At 35.4% G+C, this 25,175-nt stretch overlaps 1 protein-coding gene and 1 long non-coding RNA gene across 51 annotated transcripts in view; both read left to right on the top strand.

Annotated features, from left to right (window-relative positions):
- EIF4G3 (eukaryotic translation initiation factor 4 gamma 3) overlaps positions 1 to 25,175 on the top strand; it is a 346,104-nt gene that overhangs the window by 199,916 nt on the left and 121,013 nt on the right. For 26 of the 50 annotated variants that reach the window (XM_082684539.1, XM_082684529.1, XM_082684568.1 and 23 more), the window contains 3 exons: positions 7,092 to 7,189; positions 9,133 to 9,255; positions 20,342 to 20,450. In XM_082684539.1, coding sequence (XP_082540665.1) covers positions 7,092 to 7,189; positions 9,133 to 9,255; positions 20,342 to 20,450 — 330 coding nt within the window. The remainder of the gene's footprint in view (positions 1 to 7,091; positions 7,190 to 9,132; positions 9,256 to 20,341; positions 20,451 to 25,175) is intronic. The other 24 variants (XM_082684570.1, XM_082684535.1, XM_082684547.1 and 21 more) reach the window with 1 other exon arrangement.
- On the top strand, positions 9,283 to 14,794 carry LOC309841549. Its single transcript, XR_014299182.1, has 2 exons — positions 9,283 to 14,369; positions 14,412 to 14,794. It is a non-coding gene; the product is annotated as an uncharacterized lncRNA (long non-coding RNA).

The following is a 25,175-nucleotide window of genomic DNA, read 5'->3' as shown; positions in this document are numbered from 1 at the left end:
TACTGTGAATAGGCACCTGGGTGGCTCAGCCTTAAATGTCTGCCTTCGCCTTGGGTCGTGATCCCAGAGTCCTGGGATCGACCCCCCATGTTGGGCTCCCTGCTCAGTGGGGAGCCTGCTTCTCCTTCTCCCACTTCCCCTGCTTGTGTCCCTCTCTCACTTTGTCCCTCTGTGTCAAATAAATAAATAAAATCTAAAAAAAACAACAAAAAATTACTGTGTTGATACTAACATTATTGTTGTATACTAACATTATTGTTCTGGGATGGGATAAACTGATGTTAATGTGCCAACCTGCATACTTAACTGCTATTTTTATATTGTTTCTGTGGGAAAATTTAGTTTTGGTAGGTTTTTGGAAGACCTACAGTGTATAAGACAGTGGTAGGTATTTTGTAGGATATAAATGTTGAGATATTCTTCTTGCCTTTTAGGCTCTTGAAGTGCATTTGTTTGATATTTGTGTTTGTCTTTGGGGTTTTACCATTGAGAACAAATGTAAATATTGACCAGACCACTGGTTCCCAAATTTTTCTATATCCTAGTCAAATAAAATTTTTAAAAAGTAAAGTAAAATAAGGGAAGAAACATACAGAACTATTCCCTTTTTAATTTTGCCACAAAGTCTTTCAAAGAAAACTGTTATTTAATGTCAGCAGCATTTCATATAGGAAGGCATTTTGAACAACAAAGGAACAAGACTGAATTAATTTCAAAATAGTAACAGACCTTTCCAAAATGTCGAATTAGCAAGCCTATAGTTGTAACTTTGTGTGTGTTAGTATAGTAATGTGGTGCTTTATTATTGTGCTTATTATTGAATAAATTTTGCTATATATCATTGACACATTTTGTATAGACTGGGTTTAATGAACAACCAATGGAGAACAGGGATCAGGGGAAGAAAAGGTTTAGCCCCTTTTCTATAAAGGGCAATATTGTAGCTTTTGCAGGCCATATCGTCTCTGTTACAACTATTCAACTCTGCCATTTAGTGAAAAAGCAGCCACAGGTAACATAAAATACTATATATAGGTGTATTCCAATAAAACTTCATTCTGGATTCAGCCTGTTGGCTTTAGTTGACATACCCCAAATCCAGATAAACCTGCAACATTCCATGCATAAGAGGTCAGGGACAGCATGTAACATACCTAATTAGTAAATGGTATGTAAAAGTTATTCCCATTTTTTTTTTTAATTTTTTATTTTTTATAAACATATATTTTTATCTCCAGGGGTACAGGTCTGTGAATCACCAGGTTTAAACACTTCACAGCACTCACCAAAGCACATACCCTCCCCAATGTCCATAATCCCACCCGCTTCTCCCAAACCCCCTTCCCCCAGCAACCCTCAGCCTGTTTTGTGAGATTAAGAGTCATTTATGGGTTGTCTCCCTCCCAATCCTATCTTGTTTCATTGATTCTTCTCCTACCCACTTAAGCCCCCATGTTGTATCACCACTTCCTCATATCAGGGAGATCATATGATAGTTGTCTTTCTCTGCTTGACTTATTTCGCTAAGCATGATACGCTCTAGTTCCATCCATGTTGTCGCAAATGACAAGATTTCATTTCTTTTGATGGCTGCATAGTATTCCATTGTGTATATATACCACATCTTCTTGATCCATTCATCTGTTGATGGACATCTAGGTTCTTTCCATAATTTGGCTATTGTGGACATTGCTGCTGTAAACATTCGGGTGCATGTGCCCCTTTGGATCACTACGTTTGTATCTTTAGGGTAAATACCCAATAGTGCAATTGCTGGGTCATAGGGCAGTTCTATTTTCAACATTTTGAGGAACCTCCATGCTGTTTTCCAAGGTGGCTGCACCAGCTTGCATTCCCACCAACAGTGTAGGAGGGTTCCCCTTTCTCCGCATCCTCGCCAGCATCTGTCATTTCCTGACTTGTTGATTTTAGCCATTCTGACTGGTGTGAAGTGATATCTCATTGTGGTTTTGATTTGTATTTCCCTGATGCCAAGTGATATGGAGCACTTTTTCATGTGTGTGTTGGCCATCTGGATGTCTTCTTTGCAGAAATGTCTGTTCACGTCTTCTGCCCATTTCTTGATTGGATTATTTGTTCTTTGGGTGTTGAGTTTGCTAAGTTCTTTATAGATTCTGGACACTAGTCCTTTATCTGATATGTCGTTTGCAAATATCTTCTCCCATTCTGTCAGTTGTCTTTTGATTTTGTTAACTGTTTCCTTTGCTGTGCAAAAGCTTTTGATCTTGATGAAATCCCAATAGTTCATTTTTGCCCTTGCTTCCCTTGCGTTGTTCCTAGGAAGATGTTGCTGCGGCTGAGGTCGAAGAGGTTGCTGCCTGTGTTCTCCTCAAGGATTTTGATGGATTCCTTTCGCACATTGAGGTCCTTCATCCATTTTGAGTCTATTTTTGTGTGTGGTGTAAGGAAATGGTCCAATTTCATTTTTCTGCATGTGGCTGTCCAATTTTCCCAGCACCATTTATTGAAGAGGCTGTCTTTTTTCCATTGGACATTCTTTCCTGCTTTGTTGAAGATTAGTTGACCGTAGAGTTGAGGGTCTATTTCTGGGCTCTCTATTCTGTTCCATTGATCTGTGTGTCTGTTTTTGTGCCAGTACCATGCTGTCTTGATGATGACAGCTTTGTAACAGAGCTTGAAGTCCGGAATTGTGATGCCACCAACGTTGGCTTTCTTTTTCAATATCCCTTTGGCTATTCGAGGTCTTTTCTGGTTCCATATAAATTTTAGAATTATTTGTTCCATTTCTTTGAAAAAGATGGATGGTACTTTGATAGGAATTGCATTAAATGTGTAAATTGCTTTAGGTAGCATAGTCATTTTCACAATATTTATTCTTCCAATCCAGGAGCATGGAACATTTTTCCATTTCTTTGTGTCTTCCTCAATTTCTTTCATGAGTACTTTATAGTTTTCTGAGTATAGATTCTGTGCCTCTTTGGTTAGGTTTATTCCTAGGTATCTTATGGTTTTGGGTGCAATTGTAAATGGGATTGACTCCTTAATTTCTCTTTCTTCTGTCTTGCTGTTGGTGTAGAGAAATGCAACTGATTTCTGTGCATTGATTTTATATCCTGACACTTTACTGAATTCCTGTATAAGTTCTAGCAGTTTTGGAGTGGAGTCTTTTGGGTTTTCCACATATAGTATCATATCATCTGCGAAGAGTGATAATTTGACTTCTTCTTTGCCGATTTGGATACCTTTAATTTCCTTTTGTTGTCTGATTGCTGAGGCTAGGACCTCTAGTACTATGTTGAATAGCAGTGGTGATAATGGACATCCCTGCCGTGTTCCTGACCTTAACGGAAAAGCTTTCAGTTTTTCTCCATTGAGAATGATATTTGCGGTGGGTTTTTCATAGATGGCTTTGATGATATTGAGGTATGTGCCCTCTATCCCTACACTTTGAAGAGTTTTGATCAGGAAGGGATGCTGTACTTTGTCAAATGCTTTTTCAGCATCTATTGAGAGTATCATATGGTTCTTCTTCTTTCTTTTATTGATGTGTTGTATCACATTGACTGATTTGCGGATATTGAACCAACCTTGCAGCCCTGGAATAAATCCCACTTGGTCGTGGTGAATAATCCTTTTAATGTACTGTTGAATGCTATTGGCTAGTATTATGTTGAGTATTTTCGCATCTGTGTTCATCAAGGATATTGGTCTATAGCTCTCTTTTTTGATGGGATCCTTGTCTGGTTTTGGGATCAAGGTGATGCTGGCCTCATAAAATGAGTTTGGAAGTTTTCCTTCCATTTCTATTTTTTGGAACAGTTTCAGGAGAATAGGAATTAGTTCTTCTTTAAATGTTTGGTAGAATTCCCCCGGGAAGCCATCTGGCCCTGGGCTTTTGTTTGTTTGGAGATTTTTAATGACTGTTTCAATCTCCTTACTGGTTATGGGTCTGTTCAGGTTTTCTACTTCCTGGTTCAGTTGTGGTAGTTTATATGTTTCTAGGAATGCATCCATTTCTTCCAGATTCTCAAATTTGTTGGCGTAGAGTTGCTCATAGTATGTTCTTATAATAGTTTGTATTTCTTTGGTGTTAGTTGTGATCTCTCCTCTTTCATTCATGATTTTATTTATTTGGGTCCTTTCTCTTTTCTTTTTGATAAGTCGGGCCAGGGGTTTATCAATTTTATTAATTCTTTCAAAGAACCAGCTCCTAGTTTTGTCGATTTGCTCTATTGTCTTTTTGGTTTCTATTTCATTGATTTCTGCTCTGATCTTTATGATTTCTCTTCTCCTGCTTGGCTTAAGGTTTCTTTCTTATTCTTTCTCCAGCTCCTTTTAGTTGTAGGGTTAGGTTGTGTACCTGAGACCTTTCTTGTTTCTTGAGAAAGGCTTGTACCACTATATATTTTCCTCTCAGGACTGCCTTTGTTGTGTCCCACAGATTTTGAACCATTGTATTTTCATTATCATTTGTTTCCATGTTTTTTTTCAATTCTTCTTTAATTTCCCGGTTGACCCATTCATTCTTTAGAAGGATGCTGTTTAGTCTCCATGTATTTGGGTTCTTTTCAAACTTCCTTTTGTGGTTGAGTTCTAGCTTAAATCCCTACCCCAGTCGTGTTGAATCAAAACTGTTTCATTAGAACAATCTGATTTTTTTTCTTAAAAGGATGATTCAGCTTTTGGATCTTATGTCACTCAGTTTAAAAAATATGGCAAAGAGAGCAGACTGTATTGCCTGTCTAGCAGCATTTGAAACCAATTTTAGGGGATTGTTTTCTGAGTTTGGAACTAGTAAGGGTAGTATAGGGTAGTATAGAATCACCTATTTAAGCTTGACTTCGAGACTAGTGTATGCACTACCAGAAGTATGGCTAATAAGGTGTTTTTCTCTTTTTACCCTGAATTCATTGAAATTCTAGCCATGCCCCCTTTTTAAATCTTCTCCAGATTTGATTGAGACCTGCAGAATTCTGGTACCTGCAAATGTGGTACTGCTTCCAAGAAATTACCTCTTGAAGACGTTATGAAAGCAGGGATGGTTTGTTGATGATGATGACAGTGATAATAGAGCCAACATTATTTGACTCGTAACTAAAGTACCAAGGATTTTACCTTTATCAACTACCTACCTATACCTTCATGTTTTTCCTTCTTGCTATCATGACTCAACCATCACTGTTTCTACCAAAGGCCTGTACTGCTCATTCACTGGATCCCATCATGTACACATTTAAGGCTATTACTCTAGCTGTTCTCTTCTCTCTTTCTGGCTTTATTATTTTCTTTCTCTCTCTGCTGGTGGATTAGTCCCTTTGGCATACAGGATACAAACAAACAAAAAACCCAACCACTTTTTTGCTTCCCTTTATAGCAAAATTTTAAGAAAAGAATGTTCGGCTGTCTTAATTTCCATCTCATTCACTTCTGAACCCACCCTAATCAGGATCCACTTTCCTGCCCTTCCACCCTTATAACTTTTGTCAGTGTCACATGTGCATTCTACTTTGCTGAATCTTGGTTGACTCTCAATGCCATTTTACATAATTATGCATGCTCCCCATTCCTGAACCCTTCTCTTCACTTCAACCACTGCCTTGATTTTCTTTTTCATCTTCTTTGCTAGTTTTTTTTTTTAATATACCTATAATCTCTGAACAACATAAAGTGCTCCAAAATTTCATCCTTGGGTTCATTCTCTATTTGTACTAACTTCCTCAGTTACCTCATACTACACTAATTCCAAAATGGATACCGATTCTCTGACTCCAGACTTGTGTCTCTTCCTGCCTACTTGCTGCTATCTGCCTTTGAAGGTCTAGTAAGAATCTTAAACTTTACACATCTGAAATTGAACTCTTGACTCTTATGCCCTAAACTCTACTCTTCGTCTAGTTTTCCTCATCTCACTAAGTAAAAAAATAGCACAGTAAATAGCATTGTCATTCTTACACTTGCTGCAACAAAAAACCTTGAAGAGTTTTCCTTGACACTTCTTTCTGTCATAGTCACATCCACTCTGTCAGCAAATCTGTAGGTGCTACTTAATGTATCCAGTATTTGACCCTTTCTCATCACCTCTTCTATTAGTACTCTGGCTTAATAATAATTGCAACAATAGCCAAACTTTCAAAAGTTAAGAAAGTATTCATTAAGAGTCCAAGGGGTGGGTGGAAGAAGATAATTTCAGGTAGAAGGACAATGGAGTCAAAGGTACGAACAATGTCGAAAAATTCATGTACTCAAGGGATAGAAGTAGGTAATAGGTTTTTGCTAGAGCAAAGGTATGGAGCTAGAGAATGGTACATAAGGTAGTTAAAACCCTGGAACCTGGACTCCTAGTATTAGACTTTATTTTTCAGCTGTTTGTTCTTCATCTTTTTTCTGCTTCAATAGTGTGATATTTTCTAAGCCTTAAGGGTGGTTCCCTATGATAGTGGTTCTCTGTAAGTAGGGAGAAGAATCAGATGACTCCCACTCCATAAGATGATCGTATGTATTCTCCTTCCTCTGACCAAACCCCGACACAAAACGTATTCACACAGATCCTTGCTTGAGAATCACATTGCAGGGAATGGCCAGGCCCCCAAAATAGATTTTTTTTTAAAGTAGTGCTATAATATGATTTGTTTCTTTGAAAGGTGACTCTGGTGGCAGTCTGCAGGAGTTGTTTATTTAGTTGTCTTCATATTGGATGCTGACAAAGAGTTAGGTGTTCTTGAGTTTTTGGGAATCATTCCTTGAGTACTTCAGTAAATATAAGAGAGCTAATGGTTAGAGAAGATTAAGAAGAATGCCTTTGTTACTTTATTTTTAATTTTTTATTTTTTATAAACATATAATATATTTTTATCCTTAGGGGTACAGATCTGTGAATTGCCAGGTTTACACACTTCACAGCACTCACCATAGCACATACCCTCCCCAATGTCCATAACCCCACCCCTCTTCTCCCTAACCCTCTCCCCCCAGCAATCCTCAGTTTGTTTTGTGAGATTAAGAGTCGCTTATGGTTTTAACTGATTGTCCAGAGACACAGTGCCATTAGTAGTCTTATAATGGTTGCCAAAATAACTGAATGCTTTTCATTTTTTTTTCTAATTCTTTAGGAACGCCTTTTTACCCAAGTCAGCCAGTGTATCAGTCAGCACCAATCATAGTGCCTACGCAGCAGCAGCCCCCTCCAGCCAAGAGAGAGAAAAAAACCGTAAGAGATACTTATTAACTTTTCTTATTTTACAATCGAATGTCCACTCCCTTGTTAAATAAGTTTACCTACAGCTGTAATAATTTTTCATCTGAGTTCACAAATGACTGCCATTTTTTGTTCTTTGCTTATATCCTTACTGCTAGACCTAGACAGTTTGTATGGACATAATAAGTAGAAGTTACAAGAACCATTTGCTTAATATCATTCTTCAATCAACTAGCACTGAGCTAGTTATGCTAGATGAGAACGTGCCTTCTTTATAACTGGGAGAGTTTAGTCCCCTAAGATCTTACTAAGTGGAAGAAATTTGAGCTCTATCTTCACATAGTGATTATTGTCCTTTAACTTCAGTTCTAAGCAGCTCTACATTCAAATATGAACTTACAGGGGAAAAACAGCACAAGTGGAAATGACCAAGGTGTTAAGGACAATAAGAAAAATCCTCCCTGTGGAATAGATTTATTTTTAGAAATAGCAGAATTTAGAAAATGTATTGTGTTTTTAGGAAGTTACAGGGACTTTGCTTCTGTCTAGTAAGTCAGGCCCAAGAATATTAGAGTGCAGTAATACAAAATTCACATTGTGGTAGAGCCTATAGAAGAGTGGCTTGCAATATCTTACCCATTAGGACACATCAAATGGAATTCACAAGGATAAGATATGTGGGAGAGATACCATAGCATTCAGTACTCTTGAAAGTACTCTCATTTAATAAAAATTAATAAGATTCCAAAATTTGGCTCTCTTATTACCAGAAACAAATTTCTTGTGCACACATCATAATAAGCAGGACATACCCATGTATGAGAATACTGGAGTTGAGAAAGTATGCTTTAGAAATATTGAAACAGCATGGTAGATGTTAGATGTGAAGAATACCCAGCATGCAGAAACATTAATAAAGAAGATGATGAAAATGGAAAACATAATAGATGTAGCTGAAAAAGAAAGTAGAACAAATGAAAGAGAAGCAATATTTAAAACTTTAGAAGAAACAGGTTTCTGTATCTGAAAAAATAGCTGATATTAGAAATCTTACTGAAGAACTCCCAAAACAGTTTTCAGATCCAGGTGGTTTTATTAACGAATGCTTTGACATTTCTAGAAATCCAGGGCTACCTTGGTTTTACTCTGGAGGTAGTGATAGCAGAAGGGGAGTTTACGTCTCAGCACTGTCATAGGATAGAAGGCCTAGACCCAAGTGCTCTGTCTCCTTTGCAGCACCATTTCCACTGAAATCTATAAGCATAACTAGCCTTTAAAAAATTGAAAGAACAACATACACATTGTTCTGCATTGCTTTTTACCTACGAATACATGTAGATGGTCATTCCATATCAATACATGTAGATCTATTTCATTCTTTCTATTGGCTGATTAGTATTTAATATAAGGATGTACCATATTTTTTAATTACTTATTCTTGATCAGCCTTGAGCATGTTTCTTTGCCTTTGCTTGAAAAGCCACTATTGAAATGAACATTCTTATATACATATGTAAGGTATCTGCAACATAAATTATTCTAATTACCAGGATCTGTGCATTTTTCATTTTTTTAGAGAACCATTTACGACCCCTAAAGCTTTCTTCTACAGAGTAATGTATATTTTTAAATGATTTTATTTATGAATCTTATGTTAAGCATTGTAAATAAAATCAGTGAACTTGCCAGTGCTTACAAGACAAGCATTAATATTTTGCCATTTTGATCCAGAAATTCAACCAACTGGGTCTAATTTTAGCATGTTATTCTAATTAGTTCAAGTCAAATGTAATGTCCCAAACTTCTTTGAATGACCTCGTATGGTTCTGTGATTGAAATAAAGTCAGATGTGGTGATTATCAACCTTAACATTTGATAGATTTCCCAGTTTATGCCTATAAATGTACCACATAGATACCCATCTCTCAATATACCATCTTATTCTGACCTTATAGATAAGAATTCGGGATCCAAACCAGGGAGGGAAAGACATAACAGAGGAGATTATGTCTGGAGGTGGCAGCAGAAATCCTACTCCTCCCATAGGGAGACCCACTTCCACACCTACTCCTCCTCAGGTAAGACAGAGTGAACCGTGAGGGATGACACTGTGTATTTATTTGTTCGCTAACCTCTGCTGGGCTCTTCTTTTTTCTCTAGCCACTCTCTGTACTTCTTATGTCCATCAGTTGTCTCATAGCCTTGAATATCTAAATGATATTTAAGCAGACATGTTCTTTGTCTTTACAAATTGTTATAACTTCCAGATTTTTACTGGTAATATTTCTATGTATTGTCTCCACATTCAGAGCATAGCTGCTGCCAGTCTTCCTAATGAACTATTGCATGATACCAAAAGGAGCTGCTATTCCTATGGAAACCTCATCAGTAATTGAGTATTTCATGTTTCAGTATGAAGCCGTAGGAATTAAATGCTGCACACTATGTTCGTGAAAACTTTAAGGTTGAAAATTTAAACATTGTTACTTAACAGTATTTTTTGGGGCAAGTGCCTGTGTAACTCAGAGCACAGTTGGATGTATTTTAGGTATCCCTCTTACCGTTTAGGACTATATAAATGAGTTTTTTGCTTGGAGGGTGTCATCTTTAATTATTTACATGGGGGTATTGGGAAATTCTGTCAGCTAAGCACCTTTTAATTCCTATTGCAGAATGTAGTTATCATGGTCTTCTAATAGTTCACTTTTTTGCTTTTAGAAATCAAGACATTCCAGGAAGAACTGGAGTTTAGTAAACTGTAGTAGAGGCTGAAAGTCCCTCAATTTGCCAGGATTTTGATTTCATCACTTGATCGTTTTAAATTTTGAAAAACCATTCGGAGGAGATGAGTGATTTTCAAAGCTTTAAAATACCTAAACTGAGAGCTCAACGTATAAGACCGAAAATATGAAAGTTATTAAGGAGTAGGGGCTGCTTGCTTCCCTCTTTGTGGCTTGATTTTGAGGTATTCCTCAGGACCCAGTTTATGAACAAGTGATAGGGATGATGAAGTATTTTAGAATGATGGATTATCAACTTGATATTAGTAGCACAGGTTAAAAAAATTTGTTAAAAATGTTCTTAAAAATTGAGATCAAGAATACATGGCTGAGTTTAGAGCCCCTTGAAAATGTGTGAGTTTATTTAATTTCCTCCCTGTGAGTGAACATGATATAGGTAGCATTTATATGCATTGAAGCTTGTGCACAGTTAGGTAAAAGCATATTACAGAAAAACCTAGAATGTGTTGCAGAGGGCAGTTAAATTTTGATTTCTGTTTTCCCACATTAGTTAAAATATTAATACTTTCAGCCTATATACTTGACAAACTTTGGTTGATTTGTGTTCAAATTCTCTATCATATATGTCTTAGTATATCTTTTTGTATTTTAATTCCCTATGGTTTGTTTTTCTTTAATATTACCAGCTTGATATCCTACCTTCTTTTGATTACCCTTAGCTACAGAGATCCTTTTGCTCTCTATTTTTTTATCAGGGACCGCAGGCTTGAATGAAAACAGGTGTATGTGTTTGTGTAAACATAAAGCACATTAAATATATGCTTTTAATTGATAAAGGCCACCAGTCAATAATTATAATGTTGGTAATACTTTTTGATGTGTAATATTGTCCTGAAGCCTGAGTTTCCTTTGTTATTTGCACTCAAAACCACATTTATTAATGTGTAGCCTTTCCAAATGCATGAAATTCATGGAATGCACACATAGCTTTTTAGCAAAGATCTAGGCACTAGAAGCATTCTGTTTTCCTTTTAAGAACAACTGCATAGGGGTGCCTGGGTGGCTCAGGGGGTTAAGCCTCTGCCTTTGGCTCAGGTCATGATCTCAGGGTCCTGGGATGGAGCCCCGCATCAGGCTCTCTGTCAAATAAATAAATAAAAATCTTAAAAAAAAAAAAAAAAAAAAGAACCACCGCATAAACATGATGATGGCAACTGACTGTTGGCTTTAATTTTGGAAATATATAAAGAATGGTGCACAGAGAGTGGGAGAAGACATCCCTGGGTAAAGTAGGCAGTTACTACTTCCTGACTATTAGATTATGTAAAAATGTTGGCCCAGTATTTCAAAGGAAGCTAGAGATCCTTATTTATGTAAAAAATCTGCACATTTTAAATGTTGACGGCTAATTCTACTAACAAATAGCACTATTCCAGCCTAAGAAAACCCATTAGGTTTACCCTAAAGATTGTTAGTTTGCAGCTGTGGTCTAATGCTAGATAACTCCTGCACCACATTCTAGTTAATTTAAAACCACAGATGAGACAACCCTCTGCATTAGAATTTATGTTTGAATAGTAAGTACTGTATTGCTTTGGCTTTATCATGTATCTGCCTTAAGTACCAATGCAAGTGCCATGAATAGCAAAGCCTTTCCCTGTCATTGAGGTCATCCCCATCTTAAGTGAGACAGAGGACACTTACTAATATATGATTGGATTTCCTGTGGAGTGTATACAAAGACTTATGAATGCACAGAAGTGACCTAATGGGACAGACTTACAACTCAGGTTCAAAGGTGTTGGATCACAGAAACCTGTTAATGGTGTGATAATATAGGGGAGGGATTTAAAAGCTTTGGCTCAGAACCAAACATTCTTGGTTTTGAGTCCTAGTTCCACCACTTAGTTTTGTAATGTTAGTCAAATAACTTAATTTTCCAGAGCCTTAATTTTCCACATTAAAAAAAAAATGAGGAAAACGAAGCCTACCATATAGAGTTATTGTACCATTAAATAAGAGTAAATACCTAAAATTTGCATGAGCTCGAAGCACAGTGAACATTCGATACACACTTCCCGTTACTAATATTGCAGTCATTAGTGCAGGAGGCTCAGAACATGACTGGAAGATTCTGGGAAGGCTTCACAACAGAGATGACATTTGATCTGAGTTCCCAGATTGGTATTCACATAATGAAAAGACAGGGAAGGATATTCCAGGCAGAGGGACAGCATGTGCAAGAAGGTGGCAGGTAGAGATGAGAAACAGGAGGAAGGGAGAGGATTGTCGTTTCACGTGATAGATTAGGGAGTTATTCTTCTACAAATAGAAAATATGTAGCAATTGATTACTATAAGGTCACTAGAGTGACCTTATAATTTGTCATCTGAATTGGGGTTTTACAGTGCATGGGGATGCTGTGAATCATTTTGCTGGGACAACAGGCATAAACCAGTATTGTTCAGATAAACAGGATGCATGGTTCCCCTACGTGTAAAAGAGGGAATGGTCAGATGTTGACTCTTCCAGCTTAGATACCTGGATTTATAGTAAAATATAACATGGAATATACATGAGAATATTTGAAGAGGGGAATGAGTTTCATTTTGGCAAGCATTCAAGATAAGAGGGAGTGATTTTAGGGAAACTGTAGTAGGTATGTGAGGAGAAGGTTAAGGATAAAGAGGGTTTGCTGCTACTGTTTTTGCCCTAAAGAGTAGATTGAATTTGAAATTGTCCTTCTTCTTAAGTTTTAAAATGACTACAGAATAACACCTGAAGATTTTATATCTCAAATATATATAAAAATACATGCATGTATGTACTTGTACCCATTCAGGTGATCACAGTGCACTGAGAGAGGTACATGTGTAGACCTCATCGCGTACTAGAACACTTGCTGCAGGTCTCCATTCTGTCACTTAGATATATGACCTTAGTGCAGAACATTAAGTCCTTTTAAGCCCTACTTTTTCATCAGTAAAATGAGGGATTGTAGTAAGTAAACTCTGAGTTCCCTTTTAGCTTTTAAATACTAAAGTGGGAAAGAAGAGGGATGTGTTTGTTACTTTCCCTCAGCATCATAATCTCTCAGCTGTGTCTCTGTTGATAACAATAAGGCACAAGGAACATTTCTGTAGTAAGAAATGTGCTAGATGCCTGGAAGTTTTTATGGAACCCCTTAGGATAAAAATAAATATATGATGCTATATAGGCAAGGCTTCCAGAATTGTCTACTTCCAAAGGCTGGGGCGATGAATCAAAAATGACTCAATTTTTTAAATGAACTACTTTATATATCTTTCTTCCTCTCCCTACTACCTTTGTTCTTTTTTCTGTTTTAAAAATTACTCTTCTTTAAAAATTACTCTTACAGTGAAGTACTATTACAATATGTGAGAGAGTCCTATGCCACAGGGTATAGCAGCAGAGAAAAAGTTGGAATTTATGGATCGCTAGAATATCTTGGAAAGATATAGCCTCCCCTTTGGCATTTAGTAAAATTGCCAAAATCAGCAAATAATTTAGTCTTTTGAAGAGCTTTTTATTAACTTGATAACTGGAAACCTTAAATTCTGACCGTTTGTTATAGTTTTAGCAGTAATAGTTAAGTTGGGTTCTGAAGTTTAGACAATGATGCAAGGAATTGTACAGTAAGTAGGTAAGTTTGTACATAAAGAATTTGAAGGAGATATCCATGTAATGCAAACAAACCCAGTTTTAACGTTTATTTTTAATTTTTAATTTTTGTTTTTAAAGATTTATTTATGAGTGAGAGAGTGAAAGTATGTGCATGCACAAAGAAGGGGTAGAGGGAAAGAGAAGCCCAAGCAGACCCCTGTGCTGAGCACAGAGCCCCACACTAAGCTCAGTCTCAGGACCCTGAGACCATGGCCTGAGTTGAAATCAAGAGTTAGATGCTTAACTGACTGTGCTACCCAGGGACCTTCCATCTTAACTTTTTAAAATGTCACCTTTTGAATTAGTCATAGCACTAATGAGTCAATATACTTGTCTGTCTTGAAGCACATAGGTATGTTTTTGTTTTAAGTGTTGTCTGCAGTAAAGATAGTGGTCATGGAATTAAATCATATCATTTTTCATCTTTTTTAAAAAGATTTTATTTATTTATTTGACAGAGATCATAAGTAGGCAGAGAGGCAGGCAGAGAGAGAGAGGAGGAAGCAGGCCTTCCGCCGAGCAGAGAGCCCAACGAGGGGCTTGATCCTAGGACCCTGGGATAATGAGCCAAAGGCAGAGGCTTTAACCCACTGAGCCACCCAGGTGCCCCATCATTTTTCATCTTTAATAAAATAATTTCTCATTAGTAATCTCTTTTGTTTAAAAATAGTGCTTTTTGGGGTGCCTGGCTGGCTCATTCCGTAGGGCATGGGGGTTGTCAGTTTGAGCCCCATGTTGGACAAAAAATTTTAAAAAAGAAAGAAATAGTACTTTTCAATAGTTTAGAAAGTGTTGTAAACTTTAATCAGGTATCTAATTGAGAGGCTGATTCTCTTAAAAGTTTTAAACGAGACGTCACAATGAGCAAAGACCCTTAATGGTTAGGGTTCATCTGTTCTGTTGTTGAAAATGAATTTGTAAATGGACAATCGGGGTTGAACTTAGAGTTATAAAGCAGAGTTGTTGATTTCATCAGGTCTGTATCCAATCAGGATTTTGTAAAAATGTCCTGAATTTTTAATAAAACCAAGATTATCAAGCTTGAATGCCTATGGGAATCTCCTAAAGCCAGAAAACAAAATTTGTCGGAATGCTGTTTTTGAGAGATACCTTATCTTTTTAGAAACTCATGGAGCAGATGTGTTTTAAATTGTTTTGGCATCCCAATAAAGATCCACTTACAGAACATTAATAATATTAAATTTTATTTTATGTTCAGTGATTCTTCATCTTTACTTAGAACGATGTTTTCTCATAGTTTTTCAAATTTTGTGAAAGCTTTTGCTGTTATAGTGGTGTGATTTTACCTTAGATACTCTGAATCTGAATCCTAATTATAAAGAAAGTATAACTTCAGTTTTTACACATGTAGCACGATTCTTGTCCCTTGCCACCTACTCCCAGTCAGACATTGAACAGTGGTGTTGCAGCTTACAGTCTTCCAGTAACTATGATATCTTTAGTTCCGGGGGTCAGAAGAAGTGTTACAAGAGATCACAAGAAACCATCAGGTTTCATCTTTTATCTGTTATTAAAAATGTATCTTTGAAACTAAAATGACTAGCGTGTGTATATATACCACATTTTCTTCATTCATTTAGTAATTGATGGACACTTAGGTTGTTTCTATGTCTTGGCTATTTTAAATAATGCAGTGAGCATGGGGTACAAATATCTTTTTGAGTTTGTGTTTTTGTTTTCTTTGGCTAAACACCCAAAAATGGAATTGCTGGATCATATAGTAGTTCTATTTTTAACCTTTTTTTTTTTTTTAAAGGAATCTTAAAACTTTTCCTCATGGCGCCCATACCAATTTACATTCCCACCAACAATGCACAAGGGTTCCCTTTTTTCTATATCCTCACCAACACTTGTTAGTTATTTCTTGTCTTTTTGATAATAGCCATTTTGACATGTATAAGATGATATCCCTTTGTGGTTTTGATTTGCATTCCTCTGATGATTAGTTATGTTGAACACCTTTTCATGTACCTGTTGGCTATCTTTGTGTCCTCTTTGGAAAATGTTCAGATCTTCTACCCATTTTTAAAATTGGATTGTTTTTTGGCTCTTGAATTTTAATGAGTTTTTGACATATTCTTTGTCTGTTCTTTATATAGTAGCCATAGTGAGTCATTATAAAACATAAATCTGATCACATCCCTTCCCTACTAAAAACTATTCAGTGTCTCTCTACTGGTGACTAAACTATATAGAAGTCCATACTTCTCGAATTTTGGAGGTCTTTATGAGGTCATACATTATCTTAATTCTGGCTACTTCTCTAATCCCTTCTCCTGCCCTTTGCTTTCTCCTCCATGACAGTGATTGCTACTGGCCTTTCTGCCCTTGATTCACAAGCTTTGTTCTGCCTTTTCACTTGGTTTTGTTTTGTTTTAGTTTCCAAATATAAGTGAGCTCATATGGGATTTATCCGTTGAAGGTCTGATTTATTTTCCTTAGCATAACCCCTTCTAGGTCCATCCATATTATCACAAATGGCAAGATTTCATTCTTTCCTATGGGTGAATATTCCATAATTGTGTGTTTCTATGCTTTATTCTTTTATATGTTTCTGTTGATTAAAGTGCTGTGAAGCAAAGATTTTTATCTTATTTTAATCAGCAGTGTTTTGTACATGATAGACACCAGAAGGAAACAAACAAAGAAGACTTCCTCCCACTTAAGAAAGAAGCAGGTTTTGGTCCTTTTTTCTGGTATCATTTATTATTATTTTACTTCTTAATCTTCATAATGTTTCTCAGGGCAGGGTGGAGGAGAGCTATACTTGTTTATTCCCAGGATTTGTAGATGTTCAAAAACCCATGAGGTATTAGAATGATTATTTTAAAGTAATGGAATACGAAACATTCAAATATAGTCTCTTGTGATGGTAATGAATTATATGAGCATCCTGTGATATTTGCACTACTACTTAGAGTCTCTGGTTTCTCTTGGTGAATTATAATAGGAGTCAGTGAACATTTTGTACAGAAGAGCAGATAGTAAATATTTTCAACTTTTCAGGCATAGTCTGTTTCACCAATACTCAGATCTGCCATTGTAGAATAGAAGTGGCTATAAAAAATACATGAACGAGTGGCCATGGCTGTTCCAGCAAAATGTTACTTGTGGATACTTAAATTTAAGTTCCATATAATTTTTAAGTGTCAAGAACTTTTATTCTTTTGATTTTTTTTTTTTTTGGTAATTATTTAAAATGTAAAATACATTTTATGGATGATACAGAAACAGGTATGTGGTCCCTGGGCCATAGTTTGCTGACACTCTGTCTATAACTACCTCTGTGTAATTCATAACCATATACAAGATTAAAATAGGTAGTAAAGGGAAATAGCCCCTTTCTGGATAGAAATAATGTGGGCTATATAAAGAGATGGGAATTTTTAATTGTACAAAAATTATTTAAGGACAAATTCCAGATTTTGTTGCCTATTTTACCTATTGGTAAACACTATTTTTTTTTTTTTTTGTAAACACTATTAAAAATAAAAAACAATTTCTCCAGTATTTTGCCCTAATCTACCATTTTCTCTTGAGGCCAGTACTTCAGATTTAATATGTAAATCTTCAACAGAGTGAATTTTTTTTCAACAGAGTAGATTTTTAAAAGAATTTTTAATGGAAATTAATTTCTTTGATACTATCAGATACCTAATATCTTAACATATTTTAAGTTTCCTTATAAGTGTAGTTGAAAAATGAGAGAAGTTTTTTTCTTCTGCCAGTTAGAGCCTTAATTTTGAAACATGTGGAGGTAATGGAATTTAGCATTGACCTAAATTATGAATTGTAAGATTGTCCTTGTCACATCAACCCTAACCTTTTAACTCTGACTTTCTGAGTATCTTTATTGAATTACTTGATATTTTTATACTAACTGCTCTTCCAGAATGATTTTTATAAATTTTCATTCCCACCAATAGTGAATATGAATAAAGGGGAGAGATCCTGAAAGTCCTTAAATATATTCTGAGCAGAGTAGATCTTAGGTAGTAAATACTACCTCAGTTCTCCAGCTATCCAAAAGCTATATGGCCATATATGGATTCAGATGTGTATAGCATTGGATACGATGTCTTCAGTCACAATATTCCAAGTTTGTTTCCTGATTTTTCTGATTTATGAATTAGATAAAATAATCCATGATTGATTGTACTGTGGAATGATAAGGAACTCTTTGTTACAGGCTTTTTGTAGTTATTTCATTAAGTGAAAAGAGATGAAGTTAGAGCTTAAGCTGAAATTTAAGATTATCCTACATTAAAATTAATCTAAAACAAGGTGAGAGTATTGAATTATATTGATGTGAATATTATGTTTTCATTTTCTTGATCCTTTCAGAGGCTTAGAGATTGTTAAACCTGAATGGACTTTAGGATCTTTAGGAGGATCTTTATTTAGTTCCTTTTCATTTTACAGCTGAGGAAACTGAAAGGTCCTTTCCTAGCAGGTTGTGGTTGTTTAACTATGTTCTGGATATTTGGGTTTGGAACTGGGATTTAAGCAGTTTGTTATCGCAGTCCTTTCTTGTAAATGTTTGTATGCAAAATCTTCCTAGGATTTTGTTAATTTAAAAATGTCTGTGCGGTTGTCTCTTGAATATGATTGCAGATATTTTAATCTGACCTTGAGAAACTCTCTGTTTAACATAGATGTATAGGTATCATTAGCCTTTTACTGTCTTACATATCTCACTTTATGTATAGCTGTCATTTTGGTGACCTGGTTTTAGCAGTTACCCATTTGGGGGGTTAGTTTGCCAGGCAACTGGAGTAGTTAATATTTTTTCCCTTTTTAGGTAAATAATACCATTTATATGTCTTTATTTCCTGTTTAATAAGTGCTAAGTAACTTAGGGCCTTTCCTTTGTTCTAGAGCTATTTTTAGCCTGTCCATATTTTCATTTATAGCTATGAAGAGGTCCTAATTTTTGAATTTTAATAACATTTTTCCCACTGGAACTAAGTATTCAGAGCAATCAAGGCAGTGCTCTTCATTTATTTAAGATTCAAAGTAAAAACAGTAACTCTTTTCAATTTTTATATATAGGAATATAATTTTAGTAGTCTTTATTTAGAAATAATTTGGAATATCAGCACTTTTATCATCTGATGAATAGGTAAATAGGAAATAGGAAAATTCCCCTCTTCCTGTCTATTATTCTCTACAGTCCAGATACAATCAAATGTAAATTACATGCTGTACATTCTGGATAGTAGTTACTAAAATGACATATGATAAAAGGTATGCATCTAAACTGGTTTATTTTATATTCCTATTCTCCATGTGACTTACTGATTTGGAAATATTTTTTATTAAGACTCACTTTTTTAAGTGTCCCTACTCACCCCAAATTCATTCACACTTTAATTCCCCCTTGTGTCTAAAACACACACACACACACACACACACACCCCTATCAGAATTGTCCAGGGACTGCTCTGATAGCACTGAAAGAATTCAATATAGATTTTAGCTAATGAAAAAATGACCTTAGATCTCTGAGGAGAGACACAGCTCTGTTTTTTTTTTTTTTTTTGGCTTTTGTGTAACCCTCAAATCCAGAACAAATACTTGCATGGAATGTGATGTAGAATGAGTGTTCTTATCCGTTCCTGTGTAATTCTTTTTCCCTCCCAAGTCAAACAATGGCTGCAATTTTTTCAACCTACTGTGCTAGGATTTCATGGCCATTTTTATAATATAATTTTTTTTTTAAGATTTTATTTATTTATTTGACAGACAGATCACAAGTAGATAGAGAGGCAGGCAGAGAGAGAGGAGGAAGCAGGCTCCCCATGGAGCAGAAAGCCCGATGTGGGGCTCGATCCCAGGACCCTGGGATCACGACCTGAGCTGAAGGCAGAGGCTTTGACCCACTGAGCCACCCAGGCGTCCCGCCATTTTTTATTCCCATAAAGTGGCTGAGTGAAAATGAAGAGTTTCCTCTTAGCTCTGAAAAACAGATATTTTACTCAGATTTCTGACTCTGAAAAGTCATCCTTGTCCCAGAATCTAAAGACATTTTTTTAATAAAAATATGTTTATAAAAAATAAAAAATTAAAAAAAAAGAATCTAAAAAAAATATCTAAAGACATTTTAAGGGAAAAATGCCTTTCGATACTTTACAAGTTGCATTTCACATTTGTGATTATATGGACAAATGATGAGGATCGCTCTTCAATATAGTTTTCTTGAATCAGTGACTTTTTTTTTTTTTTTTTTTTTTTTAGTGACTGGTTTTAAAACTCATCGTGTTTTGTTTTTCCAGCTTTTGTCAGATGAACTACTTTGCTAGGTAGTTTGTAGGTGAAGTTCACCAGATCCCTTTAAAGGTCTTTGACTTGGAAGAGATTAAATTCCATATCAGATCTGATGTCTGCTGTTAGGTAGAAAGTCTGTCCTTAGAAGGAATTCTGGAGAATGCATTTATACTAATGATTTTTGTGTTGTCTTCGCTTGCTGTGGTTAATAGTAATCATTTCTTTTCCTTCCCCTTTTCTGCTGCCTCTTTCCTTTTCTTGCCGTCTTTCGTACTTTTTGAATTATTAAATTGGCCTATATATTTTTTCCTTGCTTTCCTTTTTTTTTTTTTTTTCCTTTAATTTTGTGATCTCCCGCCCTAATCTGTGTTTCCCACTTGCTTGGGTTCCATGTTGCTAGTTTTTACGTTCGCACGCTCATTATCACCCTTTTTTGTACTTCAAATCCCAGCAGCTGTCCAGCCAGGTCCCTGAGCACAGCCCTGTGGTTTATGGGACTGTGGAGAGCGCTCATCTTGCTGCCAGCACCCCTGTCACTGCAGCTAGCGACCAGAAGCAAGGTTTGTGTATAACTCTTTTCCTCCCTTTTTTTTTTTTTAAATTGATTATATTGCCCTCAGCATTTAAGAGCAAGAGTGAAATATCTGAAGGTTATTTAGATACCCACTTGTAAACAAAGCTTTGAAATAGAAAATCAAAGCATTCTACTTCTAGGAAAGTAAAATAGGCTTGATTAGTAAAAATGTTTTCCTATACTTTAGTAATGCCTAACTTTGATATATATTTATAGGTTAAAAACTTAGTTGCCTGGAACAGGTTTTGTTTTGTTTTTTAGTGGGAAAGGGCAACAAGGTTGGGGAAATAAAGTATATGTTGCTTTACAATAATAACCTAGTTTCATTTTTACATTTAATATGTTCCTGTGTATCTTGCTCTTTTTTTTTTAATTTTTTATTTCTTATAAACATATAATATATTTTTATCCCCGTGGGTACACGTATGTGAATTGCCAGGTTTGCGACAACATGGATGGAACTAGAGCGTATCATGCTTAGCGAAATAAGTCAAGCAGAGAAAGACAACTATCATATGATCTCCCTGATATGAGGAAGTGGTGATGCAACATGGGTGCTTAAGTATCTTGCTATTTTTAAAAACGTGAAATATGTCTACTTACAAATTTGGCTTCTGTAGCTTCAGTTCAAAAGTACTGAGTTTATTCTAGCTTCATCATGCACTAGTGTTTGGTCTTGATGAGTCATTATGCGGTGTATCTTAATCATACTGAGGTCTCTATTCTATTTACCTTGAACATGAAGTGTAAAATCATTGTTGAAATAAGTACACAAAATAAATACACAAATTGCCTTTTGGATTATAATAGAAAACTGTAAGGGAAAGTTCATGTCAGAAAATGGGATATCAGTCTTTCTTTTTTATATAGTTGGATGTAGGTTGACCTTAACCAAAATTGGGGAAAATTGGAAAAACAAGGGGGAAAACATGTGACTTGGAACATGCTTCTATAATGTTTCTGACTTCATTGTAAGAATGAATAGAAAGTATATGTGATTTCTAATTTTTTTGATTTATTCATTCCTCCAAACCTCTTCATAGGTGGATGTTAATGTACTTTCTAAAAATTATTCTTTAAAAAGTACTTGGGAGTTGGCACATAGCCTAAGCATGTTATTTAATATTTTTTTTTATAAGTTTACACACTTAGAATCTTATGTTTGATTTCAGTGTTTTCTAGGGCCCTTTAGTATTGAGAAACCTAATAAACTTGAACAGAGATACATTGTATATTTTGTTTTATAAGATTGTTCCAAACAAAAAAGTAGGTAACAAACCCTAACTTGGCATGCTTCTAAAACTTGCTCTGTCAGATACTTCTTTCAGCAGGGTTCAGACATTAAAGACTCTCGGTCTTTTCTTGTTTTTTTAAGTTTAGTCGAAATTTGAATAATAAACATTCCAGATTAATGTTCAATATAGATATGGTTGCATGGAAAATGTTTTAGGTTACCTTGATGGAAAGGAAAATTTGAATTTTAAGTATATTTTGTAGTGGTTATAAATTACTCTGGGGGACCACTGCCCTTTCCTTCTTAGTACCAATTATTTTTTAGAAAATTCAGTTAATTCTAATTGTAACCACAGTTTGCCAATGGATAGAATAGTTTTCCGTGTAATTTTTAAACCAAATATATGTAATTCAAGTAACATTAGAAAAGGCTTAGCAATTTTCAGAAAAATTTCTTTACAGTTGAGAAATTAAAAATTTTTCTTCTTAACCCTTTATTCCTTTTAAAATTAAAGATACGAAAATATACTGTTTTCAAAGATTGCTAGATTACCTTCAGAAACAATAGCCTCTGCATTCTACAGTCAGATTGGTTTTTTTCTCAGTGGAAATGTCATTACTGTGGGTTTGCATTGGGTAACAGAATCACATGTTAGTCTCAAAATCTCCTACCAGCTTTCTTCATCGAAATACTTCTTTTTACATACACCTTCCCCCCCCCCCTTGAACTGGAAAAATATGGGATTTGTAATCCTTTTCAAGTTCCAACACTGACCAGTTATATGACCCTGGACCTATGACAATCTATAAAACACTCAGTTTCCCCATCTGTAAAGCATGAACATAATAGTTTCTACCCCCAGCAGTCTTTGTAAAAATTAAAGGACACTCTGCATGTTTGGTGTTTGGCCCAGTTCCTACTACATAAGAAGTGCTTAATAAACGTTAGCTACCATTATTAAACTTCTGGCTTTCTCAGAGTTTGTGATATGAACAGCTGAAATGGTTACATGAACACCAAATTGCCAGAGAAATAGGACATTTCCAATTGCTTGCTACTTTATAAAGAGAGAGACACAGGGAACACCTTCACCTTGGTTTATAGAGAGAAAACCATTGAATGTTGAATGAATTAAAATTATCAGTTGGCGTTGATGGTGTCTAGACACAGCTTGATTGTTGTTTGCCATTGTTTGAGTAGGTACATTAAGCCCAGTGTGTGGAGGACATGGTATGGACAGTGAAAGACTTAGTCATAGCCTTAGTGCTTTCTGAAAGCACTTAGTGTAGAGTAGACACTCATTGAATGATACTGTGTTGTAATTCAACAATTTATAGCAATGTTGTTCGATTGGAGCTCCCCTGGAATTTAGGACATGACTATTCTGTCAGGTGAGACTGTCCCTCAAGTTGCAGGATGCTTACTGTTCCTGATCTCTGCCCATTAAATGATGGTATCACCTTCTCAGTTACATGAGACTCCTGGCAACCAAAAGGTACCCATCTAGGCATTTGGTTCCACTGCCATCTGAGAATAAAGTTTGTTCCTTATAAATATGGCATTCATTGTATAAACTATGGATAAGTAGAAAGAAAATATCTCGTCTCATTTTCTAGAGCCCTTGTTAGTAAGCTTAATTTCAGACTTTCCCATGTGCATATGGTAGTAGCATACATTTTTTTAAGTTATCAAATTAGGTTTATGTTCTCATACAGTTTTGTGCCCTGCTTTTTAAAAAAATACATCTTTTATCTTAAACAACTTTCCATATCACTACTCTTATAAGAACCTATTTTAAATGATTTCATATTATACCATTATATGGCCCATACTGTTGTTTCTTTAATAAATCTTTTATGTTCAACGTTTAGTCTATTTCTTTCTCATTTTGTTGCTTATACACTGTTAATATAAATAGCCTTAAATCTTCCAGGCTTCTATCTTTGCTCCTTCTTGCATGATTTAAGAATTTTAAAAATTCTTAAAGATGAAATTCCTACAATTTCTTGAAGATGGCCAAATGGTAGAAATATTTGTAATGCAGTATATTAGATTTCAAACTACCATGACTTTGCAATACTTTTTTTTTTTTTTATTAACATATAATGTATTATTTGCCCCAGGGGTATAGGTCTGTGACTCATCAGGCTTACACACTTCAAAGCACTCACCATAACACATACCCTCCCCAATGTCCATAACCCAGCCACCCTCTTCACACCCCCCCCACCCCCAGCAACCCTCAATCTGTTTTGTAAGATTAAGAGTCTCTTTTCGACAAGATGGGATTGGGAGGGAGACAAACCATAAGTGACTCTTAATCTCACAAAGCAAACTGAGGGTTGCTGGGGGGAGGGGGTTTGGGAGAAGGGGGTGGGATTATGGACATGGGGGAGGGTATGTGCTTTGGTGAGTGCTGTGAAGTGTGTAAACCTGGTGATTCACAGACCTGTACCCCTGGGGATAAAAATATATGTTTATAAAAAATGAAAAATTTAAAAAAAAAAGAGTCTCTTTTCGGTTTGTCTACCTCCCGATCCCTTCTTGTTTCATTTTTTCCTTCCATATCCTCCAAACCCCCACTCTGTCTCTCAAATTCCTCATATCAGGGAGATCATATGATAATTGTCTTTCTCTGCTTGACTAATTTTATGCAAAGCATACTCCTTTTTTTTTTTTTTTTTTGCAAAGCATACTCTTAAAACTTTTCAGATAAAATCAGTGTTATTTGTTTAGATTTATTATGTATACTTTTCAGCTTTCTGTATTAAAACTTGAATGAATTAAAGGAGTTTTATTTCAGAATGAGGACCTCTCAAAATAGGTTTGTTTTTTTTTTCTTCGTAAGATTTTTCTCAAGATTATATAGAAATTTCAGTCTAGGTCTGCTTTTGTTTTGGTATTGGAAATTTTATTTTTCAAAATTAATAATAGAATTGACAAACTTACTAGATTGAGAATCACTTTTTACTATCTACTGCTTTTATTTTATTTTATTTTACCATTACTTCTTTTACTATTCACTGCTTCATTCAGTGTTTAAAAAAGGTGTTACTCTGATGTGCTTTCACAGTGCTTTCATATAATCTGGTTGACCCTTGTAGCAGTTACTCCAGTGAGTTGGAAATAATTTTTGCAAGTGATATTTTAATAAATGTGTACTTATATTTCTTATATATATATATATATATAATACATATAATAGATTGCTTTGAAATATTTTTGTCTTTTGCCTTGACAACTTAGTCTGAGGGATTTGACAGTGAGAGCCTAATGATCCTATTTCTCCTGTACAGTGAACAGGTAGAGAAGCACTGGATACTACACCCATAAATTAAAATGAATTTTAAGGCCAGCAAAAGTGGTTAATGAATGATGAATGATAAATGATATTAAAGGATGAATTATCCTTGAACAACTTAATTATAATATTTACCATTTGTTTTCCTGATTAACAGAGCACATTTTCTATGACAA

Source organism: Mustela nivalis, assembly GCF_964662115.1.
Source record: "Mustela nivalis genome assembly, chromosome: 10".
NCBI classification, from domain to species: Eukaryota; Metazoa; Chordata; class Mammalia; order Carnivora; family Mustelidae; genus Mustela; species Mustela nivalis.
The sequence above is the reverse complement of the archived record's forward strand: the minus strand, read 5'-3'. Positions and strand labels throughout refer to the sequence as shown.